General features: G+C 38.2%; 2 protein-coding genes across 2 annotated transcripts; both read right to left on the bottom strand.

The window, feature by feature from the left end:
• Nucleotides 1-3,769: 3,769 nt before the first annotated feature.
• LOC138168445 (olfactory receptor 11G2-like) lies at nt 3,770-4,886 on the bottom strand. The gene is made up of 2 exons (XM_069097469.1): nt 4,866-4,886; nt 3,770-4,693 (listed from the first exon to the last, which is right to left on the bottom strand). The coding sequence occupies exons 1-2, from the start codon at nt 4,884-4,886 to the stop codon at nt 3,770-3,772; spliced, it is 945 nt and encodes a 314-aa protein (XP_068953570.1).
• A 14,376-nt stretch (nt 4,887-19,262) lies between these two features.
• On the bottom strand, nt 19,263-20,198 carry LOC138168444 (olfactory receptor 11G2-like). Its single transcript, XM_069097468.1, has one exon. It carries the CDS (start codon nt 20,196-20,198, stop codon nt 19,263-19,265), a length of 936 nt encoding a protein of 311 aa, XP_068953569.1.
• Nucleotides 20,199-23,781: the final 3,583 nt, after the last annotated feature.

Below are 23,781 nucleotides of genomic sequence, written 5' to 3'. Positions count from 1 at the left end.
GTCAAAGTGAGAACCTGAAAAGACCTTAGTCTAAAAGGGCCAAGGTCTCCCATTGCATCCTGGGTCATCTCCAGTCATCCTGATTGATATCTGGCTACTGGACCCAGATAGCTCTGGAGGAGAAAGTGAGGCTGGTGACCTTGGACAGCCCTTCCTCACTCAAATCCAAATCAATTGCAAGTCATGTCATCATCTCCCTGAGGTCATGGTCCTCTTCCAGAATGAAGAACAAACACAACCTGTGAGTGAGTACTAGTTCCTCTCCTCTCCTCCTCTCCCCTCTTTTCCCCTCCCCTCTTCTCTCTTCTCCTTCCTTACCTGGGGGTATGCTGCCCAGGGGAAGGTACAATTCAATATGAAATATAGGTTCATGTAATTTATTGATTCTCTCATAGACAAAATTGAAAAGAACATTGCAATTCTGTCTATGGTACCAAAGATATTGAATGAAATAAAGTAATGACTGACTCCCATTAGAATGTAAGCTTCCTGTGAGTAGAGATTGTTTTATTTGTTGTAGAAGCGGCTAGGTTGTTGTTGATGATGTTGTTTTTCATTCATTCTTAAAGAGGACCATTACATCAGGAAGGTGATGTCATGACTTGTAAGTGAATTGGATTTAAGTGACGTAGGGTTGTGCAAAGTTACTAGACTCACCCTCTCCTCTAGAGCCATCTGGATCCTGTGGTAAGATATAGAGTGTGACTACTGGAGGTGGTCTTCAGTGTAGGAATGGGCATCCCCTTCAATGTAGGAGACCTTGACCATTTTAAGCTAAGGTCTTTTAAGATCTTTAAGCTAAAGTCTTAGTATGTCTGAGGCAATGTCCAATTAGTGATTAATCCTAGGTAAGAAATGAGGCAAAGAATAACCTTCTTTATCTAGTAAAAAAAATAAATCTGGGAGAGGGAGGCCCTTAGGATTTTGGTCCAAACAGAAGTAGTTGCTATTTACACTGATGCTGAGCCATCAAAACCCAAACAATGACCAAGTGAGACTTGGGCTGGGACCTACTGGCCAATCGATTAGAACCAGTGATTTGGGTTTAAGGCGTGGTCCTTAAAAAAGAAATCTAACCTAATCTAAATCTAACCTAAATCTAATCTAAACCCCAAGGTATCTTGTGAGGTTTCAAGTGATCAAAATTTATATTCCTTTGGGTAGAGCACCTGCAGATAAGAGTTGCAAAGTAGATAGAGCACTGAGTCTGGACTCTGGAAGACATAAATTAAAATCTGACCTCAGACTATCTGTGGGACACTGGGAAAATAATTTTAACCTTTGTCTGTCTCCATTTTCCCATCTGCAAAATGAGCATAATAATAGCATCTACTTCCCAGGGTTCTTGCAAGGATAAAATCAGATAATATTTCTAAAGTACTTTGCAAAACTTAAAGCACAGTGGAAATGCTAGCTAGTATTATTGTTATATTTGTATCCCTATCACCTAGCATCATGCCTTACACACAGTTTATGCCTAAAAAGTGTTTTTCTTCTCTGTCCATAGAAATTGGTTATTTATAAATGTAGGATTTAGAGCTGGTTATTGACCTTAGAAATTATCTGGTCCCAATCCCTTCTATTGTAGACAAGGTAATTGAAGCCCAGAGTCGTAAAATGACTTGCTTAGGATTCCCAACAAATAAAAACAAAGCTGAGAATCCACCCTTGTTTCTAACTCCTGAACTAGTGCTTGTTCCATTATACCATATTGCCTCATATATTCACAAGCACCATATTTCAGAGTTGTGAAAGGAGCCATGAAACTGCCATAGAGTTTGTCATACTACAAATATAAGCAAAGTCAGGAAAGGTAAGGGACACAAGAGTAAAATTTGTTAATTGGATTCCATTCAATAGAACAAACATTTGTCATCTGCCTTCTATGTGTCAATTACTGCATTAGAGAATACAAAGACAAAAACCAATACAATCCTTATAGTTAAAGAACTTACATTAGAATAGTCAGATAAGACATTTACAGATCTAGTTGAGACAAAGCAGAATGTAAAAAAGACATAGAAGAAAGACAAAGAAGAAAAAAATCTGTTTCTTTTAAAAATAATCTATTACCTCATTTATTACAACACAATAGTATGCTCATATTCTTAAACTACAACTTAGCCATTCCTTGATTGATGGGAATCCCCTCAATTTCCAATTCTATGCTATTACAAAAGGAGCTATTATAAATATCTTTGTACATATGGATCTTTTTCATCTTTCTTTGGTCTCTTTATGAACTGATATAGAATAAAATGAACAAAACCAGAAAAAATGGATACTATAACATAAATACTATAAAATGAACACTTTTGAGGACTTTTATAAATTGATGATGAATGAAATGAGCAGAACCAGGAGGACAATTTGTATAATAATAACTTTGCAAAGAAAAATGATTTTGAAAACTGTCAGAACTATAATTGATACAAGAAGCATTCACGATTCCAGAGGACCAGTGATGAAATGTGCTGTCCATTACAGCAAGGTGATAGATTTAGGGTGCAGAATTATAAACACAGGCACACATATATACACATGTAGAGATCCACCAAGGGACTTTTTCCCCCTTGACTATATATATTTGTTACAAGATCTTTGTTTTTCTTCCCCCCCTGGCCCCCCCTCCCAATGAAGTGGAATGGAGATAAAATAACTTTTTGTTAATTTTGAAAGAATTGAGAGGTGGTGGAATGGGGAGGTGCTACAGATGTGAAATGTTACAAGCACTTTCAGATGAGGTCAGTTTATTATTAATTTTACTTAAATTGTTTTTCTAAATTGTGAGACTTCTCACAATGTGGGAGTAATCCATAAATGTAATATAAAAACAAAAAACAAAATTAAAAAGAGGTCTATGTAAAGTCCTAGAAGAAATTGAAGTGGAAGATGCTGCTTAAAGTTGGAAAGATTAAGAAAAACTCCATGGAAGAGTCTTTTTTTTTGATTTTGACTTTTAAGGAAGAGAAGGGTTACAAAAGTGTAGATGTAGAGAAAGTATGTTCTAGGCATAAAGGATTATATCTGAACTTGGCAAGATGAGATGGGGAAAGAGCTATTGGTCTTTCACTGGAATATAGCATGTAGAAAAATAAATTTAAAAAATCTGGAAAGGGAAGTTGGAGTTAAACTGTTAAGGACCATAAAGTCTCAGTTGAAAATATTAATTTTATCTGATAAGTCATCCAGTGCCCCTGAAACATTTTGAGTAGGGGAGCAAATGACATGATTCTCTGTTTATTTGGAAAATTACTTTGACAAGTAGATAGAGTGGATTGGAGAAAGAGAAGACAGGATTCAGGAATATGAATTAGTAGCTTGTTACAATATTATAGTTGAGGTAATGAGGATAATATCAGGATGAATGGAAATCAAGGAACCAATGGGAGTGATACTGCCAATGTAGAGCTGATGGGGTTTGAGAACAGATTGGATGTGAAGGCTGAGGGAGAGGAATGTATAATACATGATTCCAGTATTTTTAACTTCATTATTGGACAAATGATCATTCTCCCATTAAGTAATCAGTAAAAACATGGCAATTGAAAAGAGGGATAAATTTTTATGGAAAGATGATGGGTTCAAATTTGGCCATGCTCTATTTGAAATGCAAATGGCATATCATGGTAGAGATGTCCAAAAAACCACTGGAAATGAAAGATTGAACATATTTCTTATATGTTGATCTTTTTCATTCTAGATTTTTTTAGCCTAAGATAGATATTGTACCATCTATCTTGGGCCCCAAGGGTATCTTTTGTAAAGACTATAATGTCTGGGTGTTCAGTATTTTCCTTAGGGCATCCTTCATATCTTTGTTCCTAAGGCTGTAGATCAAAGGGTTTAAGAATGGAGTTACCACAGAATAAAAGAGGGTCACAATCTTCTGTGCTCCTGCTTCATGACCTGATGTTGGTTTCACATACATCACCATCACAGAGCCATAGAACAGTGACACCACAGCCAAATGGGATCCACAGGTGGAGAAGGCTTTACGCTGACCTGCTGCTGAAGGAACCCTCAACACAGCTCTCAGAACCATGGCATAGGTTCCCATGATGTAGAGGAAAGGAATAAAGAGTGGCAAAGAATTCACAATGGAGCAGGTGAATTCTACCAAAGGGACTCTGTTACAAGTGAGAGCTAGCAGTGGGCCTGGGTCACAAAGAAAGTGGTCTATGACTTTGGAACCACAGAAGGACAGTTGGGAGATGAGAATGATGGGAGCTAGGAACCAGAGAAATCCAGACACCCAGCAGCTGACCACCAGGTTGATGCAGAGACGTCCTGTCATGATGGTGGGATAATGCAGAGGTCGGCAGATGGCCAGATATCGATCAAATGCCATAATGGCCAGAAAAAAACATTCTGTACCACCTAAGGAGAAGAAGAAGTAGAACTGGAGAAAGCATCCAGAGAATGAGATTGTTTTGGCATTAGAGAGAAAGTTGGCCAGCATGTTGGGCACAGTAGAGGTAACATACCAGATCTCTAAAAATGAGAAGTTGGCCAAGAGGATGTACATAGGGGTATGAAGTTGTTTGTTCCTATACACAACACAGATGATAGAACCGTTTCCTAGAAGGGTCAGAATATAGATGACCAAGAAAAGTATGAAGAGGAAGATCTGAATGTCCGCGCTGCAGGGGAATCCAAGGAGGACGAAGCCAGCAGTACTGTTGGAGCTGTGCTTGATGCTGGTGTTGGAGCTGTGCTTGATGCTGGGAATTTTCATTTGCCTGTAAGCTATCAAACAACCAGAGATTACTGATTGAAAACGGACCATTTTTACACTCTTTGAAGATCTCAAAAATAAATAAAAATTCAGCAAACATTTTTAATCAATATTGGGTATAGAATACTGGAGAAATATAAACCTTCATTATATTAAGGTCCCTGCTCACAAGGGCTTATAGTATAGCAAAGGAATTATATATCAATAAACATTAATGTAGTCTTGTAATGGCAAGGAACTCTGGATAAGAATGGTTCTTCTGAGCTTGAAGTAGAGATAGAAGAATAATGAGAGATAAGAGACTCATCTAGCCCCAAACTACCTGGACTTCTCTGGACCCAAGTCCATGGCTCCCATCTCCCATGATTCTTCACAGTTTCTCAAGATGGGAAGTCCTTCAAAATGAGAAAAAAAGCCCTACATTTTCTATCAATTCACCCTGCCAATACAGGCTATCTATAATACAAAATAATACATGATGACCATGTCAGAGAGCTATAAATCCCAAGGTAGGAAGGTATTTGTCATTATGTGTCAAGTTGTTAAATAAAAAGGAGTTGTGAAATAACTGGCATTTGATTTGGTGTTTAAAGGATAAGAATAGGAGGCTCAAAGCTAAAGTTACCATAACCTAGGAATCTCTTATTTCACTTATATGTTAAAATGCAGCAATTTATCCTTATACCAACCTTGCTAATCTTTCTGTTTCTTTATATTAATTATATAGGGTGTACCAAAGGTGTACCAAAAGTCTTAGTGAAGTTTTAAATTATTAAGACTATTAAAGCTAAGAACTAAATTTTTTTTTAGGACACCCTGAATAGCGTTCATTGATAATTTACTGAAAAAAAAAATGAGCTCATATATTAACTTCCTCTTCTTTCCTGCTCCACAACTCAAAACCCCTCTACATCATGTACCATGTTCTCCTCCTTTTGCTCTGATCTCTGGTGATGAGGTACCCCTTTTCTTGACAAGGTCAACAATTGTACTTGAGACTTTAATCCAATTCCTTCTTTTCTTCTCCTGGAACTTGCTGACTTGATTATTTCCTCTTTTTTTCTCATCTTCAGTCACTCTTTATCCATTGTCTCCTTTCCTTATGTCTGCATATGCAACTCAGTATCTCCTTAAAAACATCTTTATCGGGGCGGCCAGGTAGCATAGTGAGTAAAAGCACTGGCCCCAGAGTCGGGATGACCTGGGATCAAATCCGGGCTCAGACACTTAGCACCAACCCAGAAACACCTGGCTGTGTAACCTTGAGCAAGTTACTTAACCCCAATCGCTTAGGGGGAATCAGGTGGCTCAGTGAGTAAGAGCACCAGTCCCAGAGTCAGGATGACCTGGGATTGAATCCGGGCTCTAGCACCACACCCAGAAATAACTGGCCTTGTAACCTTGAGCAAGTTACTGAATCCCAATTGCTTAAAAAAACAAACAAAAAAACATCTTTATCCTTCTATCCCAAGACATTCTTTATTTCCTCTCCATTTGCTAGCTGAACTTCTAGAGTAATCTACACTCACTGATTCCATTTCCTCACCTTCTAATCACTTCTCAACCTCTTGAAATCTGGGCTCTGATCCTATCACTCTACCAAAATAATTTTCTCTTAGGTTACCACTAATTTCCTAACTGCTAAGTCCCAGTAACTTTCTCAGTATTCATTCTTGTTCATGTCTTTGTTGCTTTTGACACTCTAGACCATCCCTCCTCCTAAATAATTTCTTCCTTATTTCTGTGACACTGCTCCCTTGTTTCTCCTACCTGCCTCACATTTTGTCTCAGTCTCCTTTGTTGGTTGCTCCATCTCCCAACCATCAACGAGGAGTGTTCCTTAGGGATCTCTCCTGGACCATGCTGTCTTTTTTCTCTAAGCTCTTTCTTGGTGATCTCATAAGCTCTTGTGGGCTTAATTATTTGCTCTATGCAGGTAATTCCCAAGCCTATGCATTCTTGTCATTCTTCTGAACTTCCAAGATGCCTACTGGACATCTACACCTGGATATACCTCAGGCATATTACTGTCATATATCTACAATGGGAATCTTTACCTTTTCCCCTAAATCTTTCTTGCTCTGAACTTTTCATCTTCAGTTGAGGGCACTGACGTCTTTCCAGTAACCCAGTTCTATAGTCTCAAGGTCGTCATTGACTCTTCCTTGTCTCTCCCTGATCATATAGAGTCAGCTGCCAAGTCTTGTCAATTGTACCTTTCCAGAATCTCTTGAATCTATCCTCTTCTCTTTACTCATATGTCCTATTCCAGTTCAGGTCCATATCACTTCTTGACTGGACTAGTCATCTCATTCTTTGCATAGCCACCAGATTATTATCATTGCCTGATCATTGATCTCAAGTTGGAAGCGATCTTAGAGACCATCTCATCCAAACACCATTATCTTACAGATGAAGAGACTGATTTTGAGAAGGTGACTTGCCCAAAGTCCCGTGAGTGATAAACACAACAGGTGGGATTTGAATCAAAGTCCCCTTGAATTCTTCCCCATGTATGATACTGCCTGTCAGAGAAATCTTGGCTTGAAGATTAAGTCAATGCCATATTATCTCTGAAGATATATACATGATGTAGCAATGCAACTATTGACAGATTTCCATTTAAATGAACAGGCTCAGATAGTAGTCACTGTAGCTGGAGTCCTTTCTGTAGCCCTTATTGATTGACTGGCTTTATATTGGGCAATTTGCTGAGGCCATTAGTCAAGTCTATGAATTAATTTGGGCAATTATTTGTGAGAACTGACACTAGATAGAATTTGGGAATGGGAGAAGTTATTCTGTGATGAACAGCTCCCTCTCTCTTTTCAAAGCCCCTCTTCTGGTTGCAGTTTTCCCTAGGCTTCTATCAGATGTTATATTCCCAAAGTACTTGTTCTCAGTTTATTATATAAATTGAACTGTAAGGTGTCAGTTGATATGGGTTTATGCCTTTAAGATACTACTTTAAGGTATTACCATTCCCCAATTTTCTTTTATTTTGACAGGATTGTTTTAAAGACCCCACATTTTTTAATGGTGGGATTTTAGAAAGCATGACTGGAGATGAGGACATAGCAGTAGATAGTGTTGGATTTGAAGTCTGGAAGATGAGTTCAGATCTTGCCTTAGAGACTTAGTAGCTTGTATACATGAACAATTCACTTAGTTTGACTGAACCTCAGTTTCCTTATGTGTAACACAAAGATAATAATTACCTCACAAGGTTATTGTGAGAGCCAAATGAAATAATGTATGTATGGCACTTTGGAAATTTTGAAATGCTACTTAAATATTAAAGGAGCTTCAGAAAGAGCCTGGTAGCCTTTGTATTTACTTAATTATATTTTCCATAAGTGCTACATCACCTTCTTTCCAGGAGCAGGACAAAGGGGCCCAAAGTCTAGATCCCCGTTCTTCTTTTTTCATGAGTGCTTCAGATTTCCTTCCTGGAGATCTTCAAGCAATGACTGGATGAGCTCTTGTGGGAATGGTTTGAGAGGATTCATGTTTCATGGAGGAATTTTGGACTAAATGAGCTCTGATGTCCATTACAAATTTGAGATTCTATTAGTCTATGTTTTTTTTTCTAATAGGAAAAGTGTATCTTATCCAACAATCAGCATAAGGAAAAGGATGTGAATGTGGGGTTGGTGCAATTCTCAGTGTTTTAGAGGAAAAGGAGGGATTATAAGTGAAACCTACTCTGGAGTAAATCCCTAATCCCTACTCTCTCAGGGACCAATTAGTTATCTGCAGAAGGAAAATAGTGTCTGGGGGCAATTTTTTGCCTATATTTTTCCCTCCTCTTAAGAGCCTGCCCCTTCTGAGGACTCAGTTTCAGCAATGATTCTTATAAAATATCTATCTTATGCATAAGACACTTCTATTTGTGTTTCTTATGCTTTTCTTTTCAGATCTTTTAGGGGACAGAGGAAAAACTGAAACTGATCCTGTCAGTCTAGAGTAGTCCCTCAGGGCTTTGGTATTTTTGCTTGGAGTGTAGGTTTGAGGTGAGTATCAGGAAAATAATGGTCTTGTCAGGCAGCATGTTGTGGACAGAAATCTGGACTGGGATTCAGAATACCTGAGTCGTAGACCTTTCTCCCCATGACTCATGCCAAGACCTAAGGCAAATGCTTTTTTTTTCTATTTGTCAATTTTTAAAATGGAGGAAATAATCCCAATCCTTCTTTCCCAACATCTCAGAGACATAAAATCATGCCTCTCTAGCTGTAATGGACCTTAGAAGTCATTTAATTCAACACAGTTGTTTTATAGATGAGGAAATGGAAACCTAGAGAGTTTAAGCAACGGGTCTGAGATTACACAGATTATAAACCTCAAAAGCCTCAGGATTTGAACCTAGGTCATCGACTCCAGAACCAGTGTTTTTTCCACTATCCTAAATATGAGAATTAATCTCTCAAGAAGTACCTCAATACCCAAGAATAAATGCATCCAAGGCTGTTAGAACAAGGGAAGATTTTTTATGGTAGTTATTAATTAGGATTTCAACAAATATTAATCTTAATTAATTAATAACTAATATTAATATTAAACACCTAGCATATGTCAAGCAATGTGCTAAGTACTGGGGATTAAAAAAATTGAAATAGTCCCTCCCTTCAAGGAGCATATAGTAAAATGGGGAAGATAACATGACACAAATAGGCATATATGAGATTATGCAAATCTAATGCAAGGTAACCTTGGTAGGGAAGGTATTAACATCTGGGGGTGGAAGGGATCAGGAAAGGTCTCCACCAGTAGATGATGCTTGACCTGAGTCTTGAAGAAAACCAGGGCTTCCAGGAGGCGTTTGTGAGAGGGTAGAGCATTGCAGTCATGTGAGACACCCTATGCAAAGATCTGGAGACAGAAAATGGAATACTGTGTGTGAGGGACACAATGTAGGCCAGGATGGATGAATCACAGAGAGCATGGAGGGTAATGATATGCAAATAGAATGTAAAAGTAAGAAGGGCCTATGTTGTGATGGCCTTTAAATGTCCAACAGAAAAGTTTCTATTTGATTCTATAGGAGTTAGGGAATTCCTGGAGTTTACAGAATAGGGAGGCAAAATGGACAGATACAGGAGAAACTCTCTGGTATCTGTATGGAGGACAGATTGGAGAAGGGAGAGAGGCAAGAAGACCAGACAGGATACTCAAGTCCTGAACTATGGTGTGAGTGGAGAGAAGGGAGCATATTTAATAAATACGGAAATGGAAATAACAAGAATTGACAAGAGTGACTCTGTGTGTTTATGTGTGTGTAGTAAGTGATGTCATCAAGGTTGTGCATAAGGGTAATTGGAAGGATGGTGGTACGCTCCAGAAGTTCAAAAGGAGGGTGAGAATATGGTGACTACTATATTAAACATTTTGAATTTGCGATGTCTATAGGACAGTCAGTTTGAAATGTCTGTTAACCAATTAATGAACTCAGGAGAGAACTTAACATTGGGCTACATAGATTTTTGGCATCATTTATCACAAAAATGACTGAAATTTATGGTGGGAGATGACATCAGCAAGTGAGAGTGTAAAGACAAAAGAGAATAGGGTCCAGGGTCCTTGATGTTTGCCAAATGGTATGAATACTAAGCTATATTCTTCCTTTTCCCACCTAGACAGAGGGGAGTGTAATTAGCATTGGAGGTGCCATATGGGTTATGTATCTGAGTCCTGTTCATTAACAGACATAATAATGATGGCCAGCGTGGCCTAAGGAGTTTTCATGTGCTCTGTTCAGTTTTCTTCCCATGAGAATCTAATCTTTTTCCAGTGTGACTGGGGAACTGCTCAATTTCACCTTTAAGGTCCAGGGAAGTTCTTGACTGAGTAAGCCTAAGGATAGAACATTCTAGACTGGTGATTTCAAAGGGCCAGCATGGTTTCATTAAGAACAGTTCATTCCATATTAACTTCATGTTCTTTGAATTGCTTGCCTTCTCAACGAAGTGGGAAGAGTTGAGAAGGAGGAAGAGATTGGAACTCAAATGGAAAAAAACCTGAATGTTAAAAATATTTTACATATAATTGAGGAAAAATAAAATATTGAAGAAATAGAAGGGAGTCAAGAATTCTTTTTCTTATTATATAATTTATTTATTTTCAGTGTTCAACATTTACTTCCACAAGATTTTGAATTTCAAATTTCCCCCCCAATCTTTCCCCTCCTCCCACACCAGGACAGTGTCTACCCCAGCTACCCCTTCCCCCAGTCTACTCTCCCTTTTATTGCCCCCCCCTGCTCCATCCCCTCCCTTATATTTTCCTGTAGGGCAAGATTGATTTCTATAACCCATTGCCTGTACATCTTATTTCCCAGTTGCATTTAAAAACAATTTTTCTTTTGCTTTTTGGAGGGCAATTGGGGTTAAGTGACTTGCCCAAAGTCACATGGCTATTAACTGTGTCAAGTATCTGACAAAAACAATTTTTAACATTCATTTTTTAAAGCTTTGAGTTCCTGTAATAGGAATGGAATTTAAAGATTCCCCCTGTATTGGCTTGTTTTTTGGATTGATTATGTTAAAACCCAGAGCTTGTGAATCCCACTTGTGGGATGGACTTGTTGATGTGAAAAGAGAGGGCTGAACTGGGAGGAGCTGGTGACATAAATTTAGAGAGACAAAAGCAAAGAGAGAGGCAGAAGAACTTTTTGGAAGCAGCATCTTGGAGGCAGAGAGAGACTGAGAGGATTGCTGAGGGCCAGTTTGAATTGTCCAGAACTTTTGAGAGCTGCCATCCAGAGCTGCCAAGGACTGAGGAGACATGGCTATTATGCTGGTACCTTGTCTGTCTGTTTTGATGTTGTTTTGCCAGATTTGTCCACTGGTGAAAGACAGTCCTGTTGTTGCAGAGGTTCTAGAACCTTGCTGTTGGTTCAGAGCTCCTGAGATTGTTTTGTAGACAGAGAGTGAATTTTGTCCAATGGTGAAGGACAGTGCTGTTGTTGCAGAGGGCTTGGAACCTTGCTGTTGGTTCAGAAGCCCTGAAGAAGGATTTTCTTGTTGTATGTTTACAGAAATCCTGGAAGAGGGTTTTGCTAATGTTTTCAGGGGTCCTAGGACTGTTCTGCAGACAGAGAATGAATTAATGAAGACACTGGCAATGTATCTTGTGGCCTTGTTAAGCCTTGTCTCCCCAGGAACAAAGATTGCTGAGAACTTGCCTCTGTCAAGATGAGGAAAAGACCTCCATTTGGGTATTAAATGCTGTGCTTAAGCTTGTTGTAACTCTAGGGTAGATTCAATTGTGATCCAAGGGTGGGGAACTTTTGACCTTTTTGTGCTCTGTGATTGAACAAATGAATGTACTTTACTTATGATTGGAAACTAATTTCCATTTGAGAAGAGGGGCTTTGTGGTTGACTAAATGAATTATAATGTCCAGGGGTGGAGTAGTACTTGGAGATTATTGAATTATACTTGGTGAGTAATTTTTTAAAAACCATCCCCCACTCAAGGCCTAAAGTGGGAGTAAGTACTGCTTGATGGGACAACTGCTTCAGGTATGCAACTTCATTAATCTTTCCCAGTATACTAAGCTTTTTGGCTACAGTTTTTTTAAAGCAATCGGGATTAAGTAACTTGCTTAGGGTTACAAGGCCAGTTATTCCTGGTTGTGGTGCTAAGTATCTGAGCCCAGATTTGATCCCCAGGTCATCCCAACACTGGGGCCGGTGCTCTTACTCTCTGTGCTACCTGGCCACCCCTTGGCTACAGTTTTTTTTAGCAGTTTTTCTGACTGGTTGCTTTTTGCTCTCAGAAATCTTTTTGAGGTAACAGAATCTATCAGGAACACTAAATATGGTACAAAACAAAGATTTTCCTACTTTTTATAAAGAAACAAAAAATAGACAAAACGATAAGACAAACACATACATGCTAGCTTTAATTTTAAAAAAATTTGCAATATTAAAAAAGCTGATTTTTTTTTGGGGGGGGGACAAACCACCATTTGTGTCCCTTGCAGATTTATGCCAAATGTTACATAATTCAACAGCATGCTATTTAGTTATTCCCATAAATATCAAGAGCATTCCTGTGGTCCCAGGCTAGGAGAAGTCTATTCAAAAGGGGACTACTGGAATCCATACCTTCACCACTCTTAGGGGAAAACTTAAAAAGAAAACTAAAACTTAATCTTAATCCTGAACAATTCCATTTTCTGGGGAAAATTTAAACCAAACTAAAGCACCCCACTGCCTGAGGTAACAATCAAAATCTAAACCACCATGATCCTTGGGACAAACTTAATAGAAAACTGAAACCTAAACCTTACCTGATCTCTGAAGAAATAGGAATTGTGAGCTGCAGTTGAATCTTCATGGGCAATCTTCCACAAAAAAAGCTCCTCAGTAAAAAATTAACTAGGCATCTCTAGGGAGTTTTTCTGGTAGGTTGTCATCCAGGGGTTTGGTGCCCATGTCACTTTAAAAAACTTCACTTGCCATCTCCACCAGCTATTATCTTATACATCAACTTTTTTTTTTTAAAAAAACAATCTACTTGAAAAAGCTATCTACACTCAAATACCTATACTTGAAGTTTATGTGGGGTATTGCAATGGCAGGGCATGTTATATGTACTTATAAGAACTGGGCTTGTTGGTCAGTGTTCTCCATTATATATAGATAATAGGCATCATCTTCATAGAGATGATAATTTCTCCCATGGGATCTGGTTAGATCACCAAGGAAGAGAGGATAGAGAATAGGACCCAGGATACCTTCTTGGAATATAGGCTCAACTAGTAAGGGATGAAGAACCAGTAAAGGAGACAGATAAGCATCAATGAGATGGGTAGGAGGAAAACCTAGAGAAAACATTGTCATACAAATACAGAAAGGTCAAGAAAGATGAGACTGAAAAAGACCATTAGTTTTTTGTAATTAAGAGATCATTGGTAATTTTGTAATGGACAGTTTCAGTTGAATTATGACTGAAACAGCCAGAAGGCAAAAGATTTAGGAGAAAGTAATAGAAGGGAAAGTGGAGGCATTTGAGTGTAGATGTCTTTTTCAAGGAGGTTACTTAAAAAAGTGGAGATATAGGGTGATAGCTAATGGAGATGGTGCTTGGGGAGATTTTTTTTTAAGGATGTCATGGGCATGTGTGTAAGCATGAAAGAACAAGTAGATTAGGAGAGATTGAAGATTAGAGAGAGATTGGAGATGATAGTGGGAACAGTCTACTGGATAAAACCAGATACTATAGGATCAAGGGTATATCAAGAGATATTAGCTTTGGGAAGTAGAAGGGTGATCTCTTCATTAAGGACTTTACGTTTTACCCTTAGACAGATGGCTTATGATAAAGTTGCTTCTGTTAAATAATAATATAAGCAAAGTAACTGCAAAAATTTTCCTCATAAGATTTGGCTTATGCTGCCACAAACACACATTAATTTGGTGGAAAGAGGGGTTATCCATGTGTAGAGAAGCCATGGGCATCTGCTTGTGAGAGATGTGCATGCATGTACACAAACATACAAGACCTAAACACATATATGGAGGGACAGCTCATACCTTTAACTCTGTAAATCCGAGGATTTCTTCTACTAATATCATTATTCTTTCTTTATTGGACCAGCTTTTTATCACACATTGCTTACTACAGCAATACACCATGCCCTGCTCTTCATTGCTTCCTGCCACGTGCCACTCTCCATTGTTCCTTGCCTGAGGTTCTCCATTCAGGCTGGTAGTCACTCTAGGTATTTTCTGGAACACCTATTGCCCTGAAAGAGTATCTGCTAGGAATATTGTATTTGTGGCTCTTTAACAAGCTCTTTTAGCCACCATTGGTTGTAGGGAGGTGTTACAATCAATAAACTCTTCCCTTGCAGAGAAGCTTAAATTCATTTAGTATAGAGTCTTTAAGCTTGCTCTTCAAGTTGCCTTCTGTGCCTCTTCTATGGTTTTCAAATCTGCCTGCACCTCTGTCCTCCATCCACTTTAGCTGCTGGAATTAGCCTCTCTCTGACAGGGAAGGCTGCAGCTCTATCTCTAGTCAGCATTCTCCACCAATGGTTTTCTTAGTAAGCCTTCTTTAGCCAATAGCTATAAAATTTTAACAGTCTTCTCAACCAGGTGTCTCAGTTGAGCTTTTCAGACAATACCTATAAATCTCTCTTTTCTCCAGCCAAAGGTTGCACCAGAAATTCTAGGGGCCTAGGGCAAGAGAAGTACTATCACTTTACCTCTTCTTAAAGCTCCTTTGTTAATCTCTTCTGAATTCATCTTTGAATTAAATGGCATTGAACTTCCACCTAAATTATGGTAGGAAACCCACTTTAGTTTTTAAGATTTATCATACTTTCTCCAGGAATGTGATAATAAATGTTTAGGCACCAAGTCTTTGGAAAAAGTATCAATTACATACTTTCTATTTTAATTTGCATTCCTAACATTTTCTCCATCACTCCTAAGTCTAAACAACCAATAAAATAATAATTAATTGATCCCTGATCTGTAATGTTTACTGGTTTCTAACGTGTAAAAGATCGCCCTGAAAGCTGAATATTCAGTTCTTTTTTTTTTAATTTAAAATTTTTTTTTTAAAGCAATCAGGGTTAAGTAACTTGCTCAAGGTTACACGGCCAGTTATTTCTGGGTGTGGTGCTAAGTATCTGAGCGCGGATTTGATCCCAGGTCATCCTCTGGGGCTGGTGCTCTTACTCACTGAGCCACCTGGCCACCCCATATTCAGTTCTTTTAAGGTGGTTCTAGCTAACTTCACTACAACTCTATCTCTAGCTCAGGCAGATCTCTCCAGAACACTATTTCCTCAAATAAAAAAAGATAGAGAAAGTAAATTGTTTCATCTTAGCCCAATAGCCCGTGGGAAAAACAGTGGGAAAGAGACAGGCAAGAAGGGAAACATTACATTGCAATTCACCCTTCGTAATATGGTACAGCCTATTATGACCATCATGAATAGATAGCAAAACTGATGCACTATTGCCACACTACTGAAGTTCTGTCTGAGGAATGCACCAATTTTGCTAGAAGTATTTCTGTTATCATCTTGATGGCAAAGCCATTGTAAAGGATGGTGACTTTCTGGAAACTGGTAAGTTATGCTCACCTAGCTGCTGGGGATGTGAGGCATAGGGGAAACTGAAAAAAATTGCTATAATCTATAACTTTTAAGTTATCTTAGTTCACAGCTTCAATATGTGACAGTGAGGATATAGAGTGGTAGACATGTCCCATGACAATTCTATTCTGTAATAATAATAGTAGCTTTAAGGTTGACAAAACACTCTACATATGTTATATCATTTTATCTTCACAACAACCCAATGGAGTAGATGCTATTATTGTCTCTATTTTACAGATAAGGAATCTGAGGCAGGTAGAGGTTGAATGACTTTCCCAGAACTACAAAGTCTAGTAAGTTTTTGAGACAGAATTTGAACTCAGGTCTTCCTGATTATGGGCGCAGAGCTTTATCCACTGTACTACTGTTATATCAGAGCAAGTGGGTAATATGTATTATCATCATAAAAGACTGAAGCATGTCAGATGCACACTGTCTGATAGTATTATTATCTATGTGAAAATTATTGCCAATATGAAATTATTACCTTTTTGAAACAGTATGAAGAGAGAGCCATTCTCAAAAACAGAAGAACCTGGGTTAAAGTGCTGCCTTTGTCATATATTTGTTGTGTGATTCTGGGCAAGTCACTTAATTTCTCAGTACTCTAGAACAGAGGTGTTAAAAATCTTGGCAGGCCTCAAGGGACTCACTCCCCAATACACAGGAACCAGATTAAAAAGTAATTGGGAAATGTTTACAAAATAAAGTCACAGTACAACAGAGATAACGTTAATTTATGGTTCTTTAAGGAAATACGGAGCCTGTAGGATCTATTTATATTTGAAATTGACTACACTTCTCTAAGTAATTCTCTAAGACTCTATGTTTAGAGAAAACACCAAACTGCACTGGTAGAAGGAGCTTCATCATCTGGAATTCCCTATGCTCAGGAAAATCAGCTTCAGTCTCTATCCTTATACCTATCCTTCAAATGTCATGAAGTCAGAAATTTGGGCATATGATGGATCTGTCACCCAGACAGACATACAAACAGATTTTGGAGCACTCAAACTCAACTAAATTTGGTATAATGAATTTTCTAGGGATTGGCATGGGACATCTACACTGGGGATCAGGTGTTTTCTTATAGCATAATTATAGGCCAATGTCCAATGACATCCTGAATACCTGCCCATCCCTCTGTACAATCCTTCCTGGCAATTGACATTCCTTCATATCTTCGATAGTAGCAAAACACAAGATCACAGAAACTTGTTTATTACCTTTCACTGAATCACTGAGGACTTTTGTTAGCATCAAGCATGATATGACCTTTATTGATATACCTGAACCTGTTAAGTAACGTGAGCTAAAGACCTTGTGCAATTTCCCACAGGTCTATTGCAACTTCTGCCAAATCCTCTTGTTTTTTGGGTGATGATAATATTGTATGTCTTTTTAAAAAGAAGACCTTAATATTTAAAATTATATACAAGTTAGAGATAGGTTGGAAAACATATCCCATTGAATTAATTATCAAAAGCTGTTGGAAGAAATGAGAACAAAATATGAGAGGTTTCATTGAACTTGGTGAATTACCCCTCAGAATTTCAATTTAAGTTTTCTTTTCACTATTCTTCATAATCCTCTGGATGAATTTTATGTATTGATATACCCACTTCAGCATATTTAAAGTTTTAGAATTTAATAAGAAAATGTCCAATAGAAATTACATCCAGGGGGGCGGCTAGGTGGCGCAGTGAGTAGAGCGCCAGGCCTGGAGTCAGGAGGATCTGAGTTTGGATCTGGCCTCAGACACTTAACACACACACACACACACACACAAAACCTAGCTGTGTGACCTTGGGCAAGTTACTTAACCCCAATTACCCTCCAAAAAGCCAAAAAAAAACAAAAAAGAAATTACATCCAGGAGCTGGTGATTCCCCTAACTGGTATTCATTATCAGCTTTTATTACAGCATGTTGTTCAACAATGAGTACAATGAAAAAACATTAAGTTAGTGATATAGTAATTTTTGTAAATATTTAGAAGAGGAAATTTTAAACATTGTCTATGGTAGCAAAGAGATTGAGTAACATAAGGCAAGATCTCTCTAGCTCTACTTTTCTGTTCCTTTCTGTTAATGAGAAACACATTTCAAAGTTTCCCAAAGAATTCAGAAGTTATGAATGAGTTCCCTGATGCTCATTCTAAAAAAACATATAGATTATATGTTGTGAAGGTACAAATAGGAGCAAAGCCAGGAAAGGTCAGAGACTCCAAGGTTGTTGAAGTTTAGTAAGAGAACTCAATTCAATTCTTTAGATACATATGCACAACATTGTTAGGCACTAGGGGCAGAAGGATGAAAAACAATAGGCTATGTCCTCAAGAAACTTGAAATATGATAATGAGGATAAGTTATGTACACAAATAAATATATGGTATAATGTGATAAAGGTATAGGAGAATGTTGGCAAAATGTTATCAGAACTTTGAGGAAGTATTCCTATTTTTAGGGGCATCATGTAAGGTTCTTCAGAGGAAACACCTGAGCCCAAAAGAAATGTAAGGATATCAAAGGGAAAATGTGTCTAGGAAATGTGTTATAGGCATGAGTTGGGATGGGTGATGGTGAGCCAGACAGAAGTGGGAACAAACACAATGAGATTGTGGAACCAGACTGGAGCCAGATTGTGGAGGAGTTTTAACACCAAACTCTTTTTTAGAGGGAATTTTCTAAACCAGTGCTTGTTAAATTTTGGGTTGCCACCCCATCTGGGGTAGTGAAAAATTTGGCAACAGTTAAAGATTTCTGAACATTCAACGACCAAAAATTAATTCAAAATCAAAGGTGTAATGAATTTGAGGTGTTTCTGGCAGTGCTTGCCTGTGTTGCATCGTGCAACTTCACTGCAGCCTTGGTTTGGAACACAAAGTAAGTACAGTTTGCACTGTGCGTGCCCTCAGGCCATATAATAGCAAGGAACTACCAAAAACAGGAAAAGTGGTCAAAAGTGGAAAATGTTTAACCAATTAACCAATAAAAACACAGCTCTAGTCCTAAACAAGGCTACATTTTAGCCTGAAGGAAATGAGGAGCCACCTAATCCTTTTGAACAGAGGAGTAAGTTGATTATGCCTGAGTATTAGACATTACACAAAATTGGAGAATTGGAGTGACAAGTCAAGAAAACCAGTTAGGAATCAATCGTAATAGATGTACCATCAATACAATTAAAGAATTTGCCAGGAGAAGTTTTTTTGAGGGGGAAAGATAAGTTCAGTTTTGGGTAGTTGAACTTGAGGAGGTAGTAAGATATCTGTGTAGAAATGTAGTTGTCGAGGTAGGAGTGCAGCCAGGAGATATGCTGGCTATTCTTGATGCTTCACTCAGGAAGAGATTCAAAATTAATATGATTCTGCACCCCCCTTTTTTTTTTTTGCTAAGACTTTAATCCTTATATGCCCAGAAATTTCCTCAGGGCATCTTTCATCTCTTTGTTCCTAAGGCTGTAGATTAAAGGGTTTAAGAATGGGGTCACCACAGAATAAAAGAGGGTCACAGTCTTCTGTACTCCTGCTTCATGACCTGATGTTGGTTTTACATACATCACCATCACAGAGCCATAGAACAGTGACACCACAGCCAAATGGGACCCACAGGTGGAGAAGGCTTTACGCCGACCTGCTGCTGAAGGAACTCTCAACACAGCTCTTAGGACCAGAGCATATGTTCCCATGATGTAGAGAAAGGGTACAAACAGGAGCAAAGAACTCAAGGTAGAGCAGGTGAACTCTATTAAAGGGACCCTGGTGCAGGTGAGAGCTAGCAGTGGGCCTGGGTCACATAGAAAGTGGTCAATGACCTTGGAACCACAGAAAGACAATTGGGAAATGAGGATGATGGGAACCAGGAACCAGAGGAAGCCAAACACCCAGCAGCTGACCACCAGACAGGTGCAGAGATGTCCTGTCATGATGGTAGGATAATGCAGAGGTTGACAGATGGCCAGATACCGATCAAATGCCATAACGGCCAGAAAAAAACATTCTGTAGTACCTAAGGAGAAGAAGAAGTAGAACTGGAGGAAGCACCCAGAGAAAGAGATAGTCTTGGTCTTAGAGAGAAAGTTGACCAACATATTAGGGACAGTAGAAGTGACATACCAGATTTCCAGGAAAGAGAAGTTGGCCAAGAGGATGTACATGGGGTTATGCAGACGCTGGTCCCAGTGCACAGCACAGATGATAGAACCATTTCCTAGAAGTGTCAGGATGTAGATTAAGAAGAACAGTATAAAAAGGAGGATCTGAATGTTTTTGCTACAGGGGAATCCAAGGAGGATGAAATCAGCTGTATCACTGAAGCTGTTGTTGATGTTGGAGATATTCATTTTCCTGGATGACATTTAAAGAAAAAAGGTGTGATTGAATGAAAAAATGATCATCAATGGGAAAAGCTTTTTGAAGATCTCTATAACAAATTTACATACAACAAACATTTAATAATCAACTACTGAGTTCAGAATATTATATATAGTATATATATAATTATATATTTAATCGTAAGTATATATGTATATGTATGTGTATATATAAAAATATCTAAAATATATGTGTATACACACATATAAGCTCAATAAGTCACGATTCCTGTTCTCAGGATTTTTTTTTACTGGACCTGTGATTTTCATTGGTATACGGAAGTTTTTCTAGCAGTGTAGATTGGCATTTGCTATGCAAATGTGTTAGAGAGATACCTGGGGTGTAGAGAGGTTAAATGGTTTCTCCAAATCACAGAATCAGTATATGTCAGAAGAGGAACCAAGTTCTTCCTGACTTCCAGAGAGTAGGAAGTGATTCTGAGACCATCCAGTCCCAGTATTTATAATGAAAGAGCACTAAACTTGAAGTCAAAAGCCAAGAGTTTTCAATCTCAGCTCTATTGTTTGCTGTCTATGCATCATCCTTAGGCAAATCACCTAACTTCTCAGGGACTCAGTTTCCTCACCTGTAAAATGACAATATTACGTGATCTCTGAGGTCTCTCTGAGATCTGCTATCCTGTGACTCAGTGTGTAATCTATTGTCCATGTGAGTTAGTGTCATTTAGTTCAGTTCCTTCTAATTTATGACGACAATTTTCATAAGAGTGCTTATAAACAATATTTGGGATGACCTCTTGTTTCATCTCTCTATATATTTAAAATGTGACTTATCTTTCAACTGATGCATTATACAGCTTTGACAGACACATGTCTTTTTCATTCTCATCTTTGCCTCAATAATTTCTATCAATGATTCACAAATGAGGCCGTGGTCAGGGGCATACAAAACCTTGTAATTTCTAAAGTTAGTCTGTATTCATCTACCATCTTTCTTCTCAGGAACCTTCTCTGATCTATGAGTTCCCCAGGGCCCTATCCTTCCTCAAGTCCCAGAGCTGATTTTAGTCCATGGTAATAATAAATTTGGTAAGGGCTTAGGCAGCATGTCATTAAGATGTTCCCCTGGTTGCTTTCATTTTTTAACATGGAAGTTGCAAAGACCAAAAGCTGTGAAGAAACAAGGGAATTTACTTCTAATAGTGAGATTTCAGGCTGTCTGAAAGTTAGTGGGGAGACATATTTGGTTTTCTTGACTTGTTGATGCTCTGAATCTACAATTCTGTGAGTTAATAGCCTACTTAATCCACTCAGAACTCTGGTCCTGGATAGCGATGGATGTATTGGTTCCCTTTTAGTACCTGTCAGTTCTTCAGAGAAAGCCCAATCCTTCCACTCTACAATGTTGGAGATTACGACCTTGACTCAGGTCATTTCATCTTCTTGGGCCTCAAGTTCCTTGCCTTGAGGAAATGAGGGGGCTGGACCAGATGAACTCAGAGCTTCTTTCCTGCTCTGAGTCCTGCGACCTTATGTTCATGCTTTTTCTGCTTCCATTAAAAGAAAACCCTATGGAAACATGCAGTAGGAATTTCTTCAACGATAATAATCCTTTGTGAGAAAAAGGATCTCTAAAATTCTTTTTTTCCTTCTCTCCCTCTCTCCATCTACATTTGTTCCTATATCTAAGCTATAGTTACAGTGATGTCCACATTTATCTGCATCCATATCTATATTACCTCTATATCTATTTCTTTATCTTTGTATCTACCTCTCATATCTGTCTCTCTCATCTTATTTCTCATCTCTATCTCTGTCTCTTTTTGCCTTTCCCTTTCTCTTGCTCTCTGTCTCTCTCATTTAATTATCATTGAGAACTTCTAATTCAGAATCTCTTCCTGCTGGTCCTGATCTGTAACTCTTCTCTAGTTTATAGTTTGAGAGAGTTGTCTGGGGCTCTGAGAAATTAAATGAATTGCCCATGACCACACAGTCTGTGTGTATGAGAGGTATTTCTGAAATATATATGGGGTTTATATTTTTCAAAAGTATGGAAGATACATGTTCTTTCATTTTTACACTTTAAATAGTCTTCTGAAAAATTGCTTTTCTGTGAAATTTTGATTCCCTGAAGATGTGACTCAGATGCTTCCCAGAAAACATGAGAAGGAAAGAAAAATACGTTTACTGCCAAACCTGTCAGATTATCACTGTGCAATGACATGCAGCCAGAGTGCATGAACTATAAAAATAGTTTGTGTCTAAGGCAGCTTCAAGGTCAAATGCAGAGGTGGATGTTTTCTCATAAATCCAGGATATGAACTCTGGTCTATCTAGTTGCTACTTGTTCAACCTTGACTAAATCATTTAATTTCTTTCATCTTGGTAGGACTTGATAATATTAAAGATCTTTACAACTCTAAATTGATTCATTGATTTCAGAATTATTTACCCAAGTGTAATAATGATAATAATAACAACATCTAGCATTTACCTAGCTTAAAATTTGCAAAGCACTTTACATATGTTGTTATCTCACTTTTTCCTCACAAGTAGGTCCTATTATCGTCTCTGTTTTACACATGAAGAAGCTGAAGCTGAGAGGTGTTAAATGATTTGTCCTGGATCACATGAGTAGTGAGCATCCAAGAGAGGATATGAACCCAAATTTTCTTGATTCCAAGACTGACACTTTAGTGATGCCTCAGCTCTTCAGAGAAGCACTGCTCCGTCAGCCTGACCCAAATTTAATTTTAGCAAACTGAAAGTAGAGTTTCCTTCAACATTTGTTTTACATAGAACATTGTGTCAGAGTTGGTGGGGACACAGGTAGAATTATTCTGAAGTCGTATCTATATATACAATTTACTCAGACTGAACCAATTTAATAGACAAATGAAAACTGTTGTAATTGAGTCCAATACTACATCATGGAAGAATATGTTGTTTCACTTGGAGTCAGAAGAGTTGGGTTCAAATTCTGACTCTAATACTAATACTGTAGGTAAGACCCTTAACCTTTATGAACCTCAGTTTTTTCATCTGTATGCAAATATCTGTGATTTCAGCAACACATGAAGGCAAATCTCAAGCCATCTATCATTTATTGAAGAGTTCTAGGGAGTTGAAATGTGTAGAAACTAAGTGATTTACCTAGGGTTCTTCTGCAAGATTCAAGCTCAGGTCTTCCTGACTCTAAGACTAGCTCCCTATCCACTATGACACATGGCTTCTATGTTTCTCATTTATAAAATGGACATAGTACAAAGGCAAAGCATCTACATCACATGGTCATCATGAGACCCATATGAAAAAATGCATACAAAGGACTTTTGTAAGCCTTAATATACTGTATAAATATCAACTATTATTATTAGTGTGAGAACCAGTTCACTACCTGTTCTACTTGACTGAAGTGTCCCTTTGCTGGTTTGCCATTCTGTAGACAAAACCTGAACAAAACTCTTTCCTGGGTCATGGGCCTTACACACAGCTTGGAAAGGGTGAGAGGGAGAGGAAGTAACTGGCTGAACTTCAAGAAGCAGACTCAGAGGTTTGTGGAAGGGACAATTGACTATTGCAGTCAATCAGG

This window comes from Petaurus breviceps, unplaced genomic scaffold (genome assembly GCF_028583685.1).
Source record: "Petaurus breviceps papuanus isolate PSGF00001 unplaced genomic scaffold, PetGlider_PUasm1.0 37, whole genome shotgun sequence".
Taxonomy (NCBI): domain Eukaryota; kingdom Metazoa; phylum Chordata; class Mammalia; order Diprotodontia; family Petauridae; genus Petaurus; species Petaurus breviceps.
Note: the sequence above shows the minus strand (reverse complement) of the source record. Positions and strands in the feature narration are given on the sequence as shown.

Bases quoted from the DNA above. Each gene is read 5' to 3' on its own strand.
- LOC138168444 (XM_069097468.1), bottom strand. From the start codon at position 20,198: ATGAATATCTCCAACATCAACAACAGCTTCAGTGATACAGCTGATTTC.
- LOC138168445 (XM_069097469.1), bottom strand. From the start codon at position 4,886: ATGAAGGTTTATATTTCTCCA. The intron at 4,694-4,865 runs GTATTCTATACC...ACCAGCATCAAG, and splicing joins TGAAGGTTTATATTTCTCCA to CACAGCTCCAACAGTACTGC.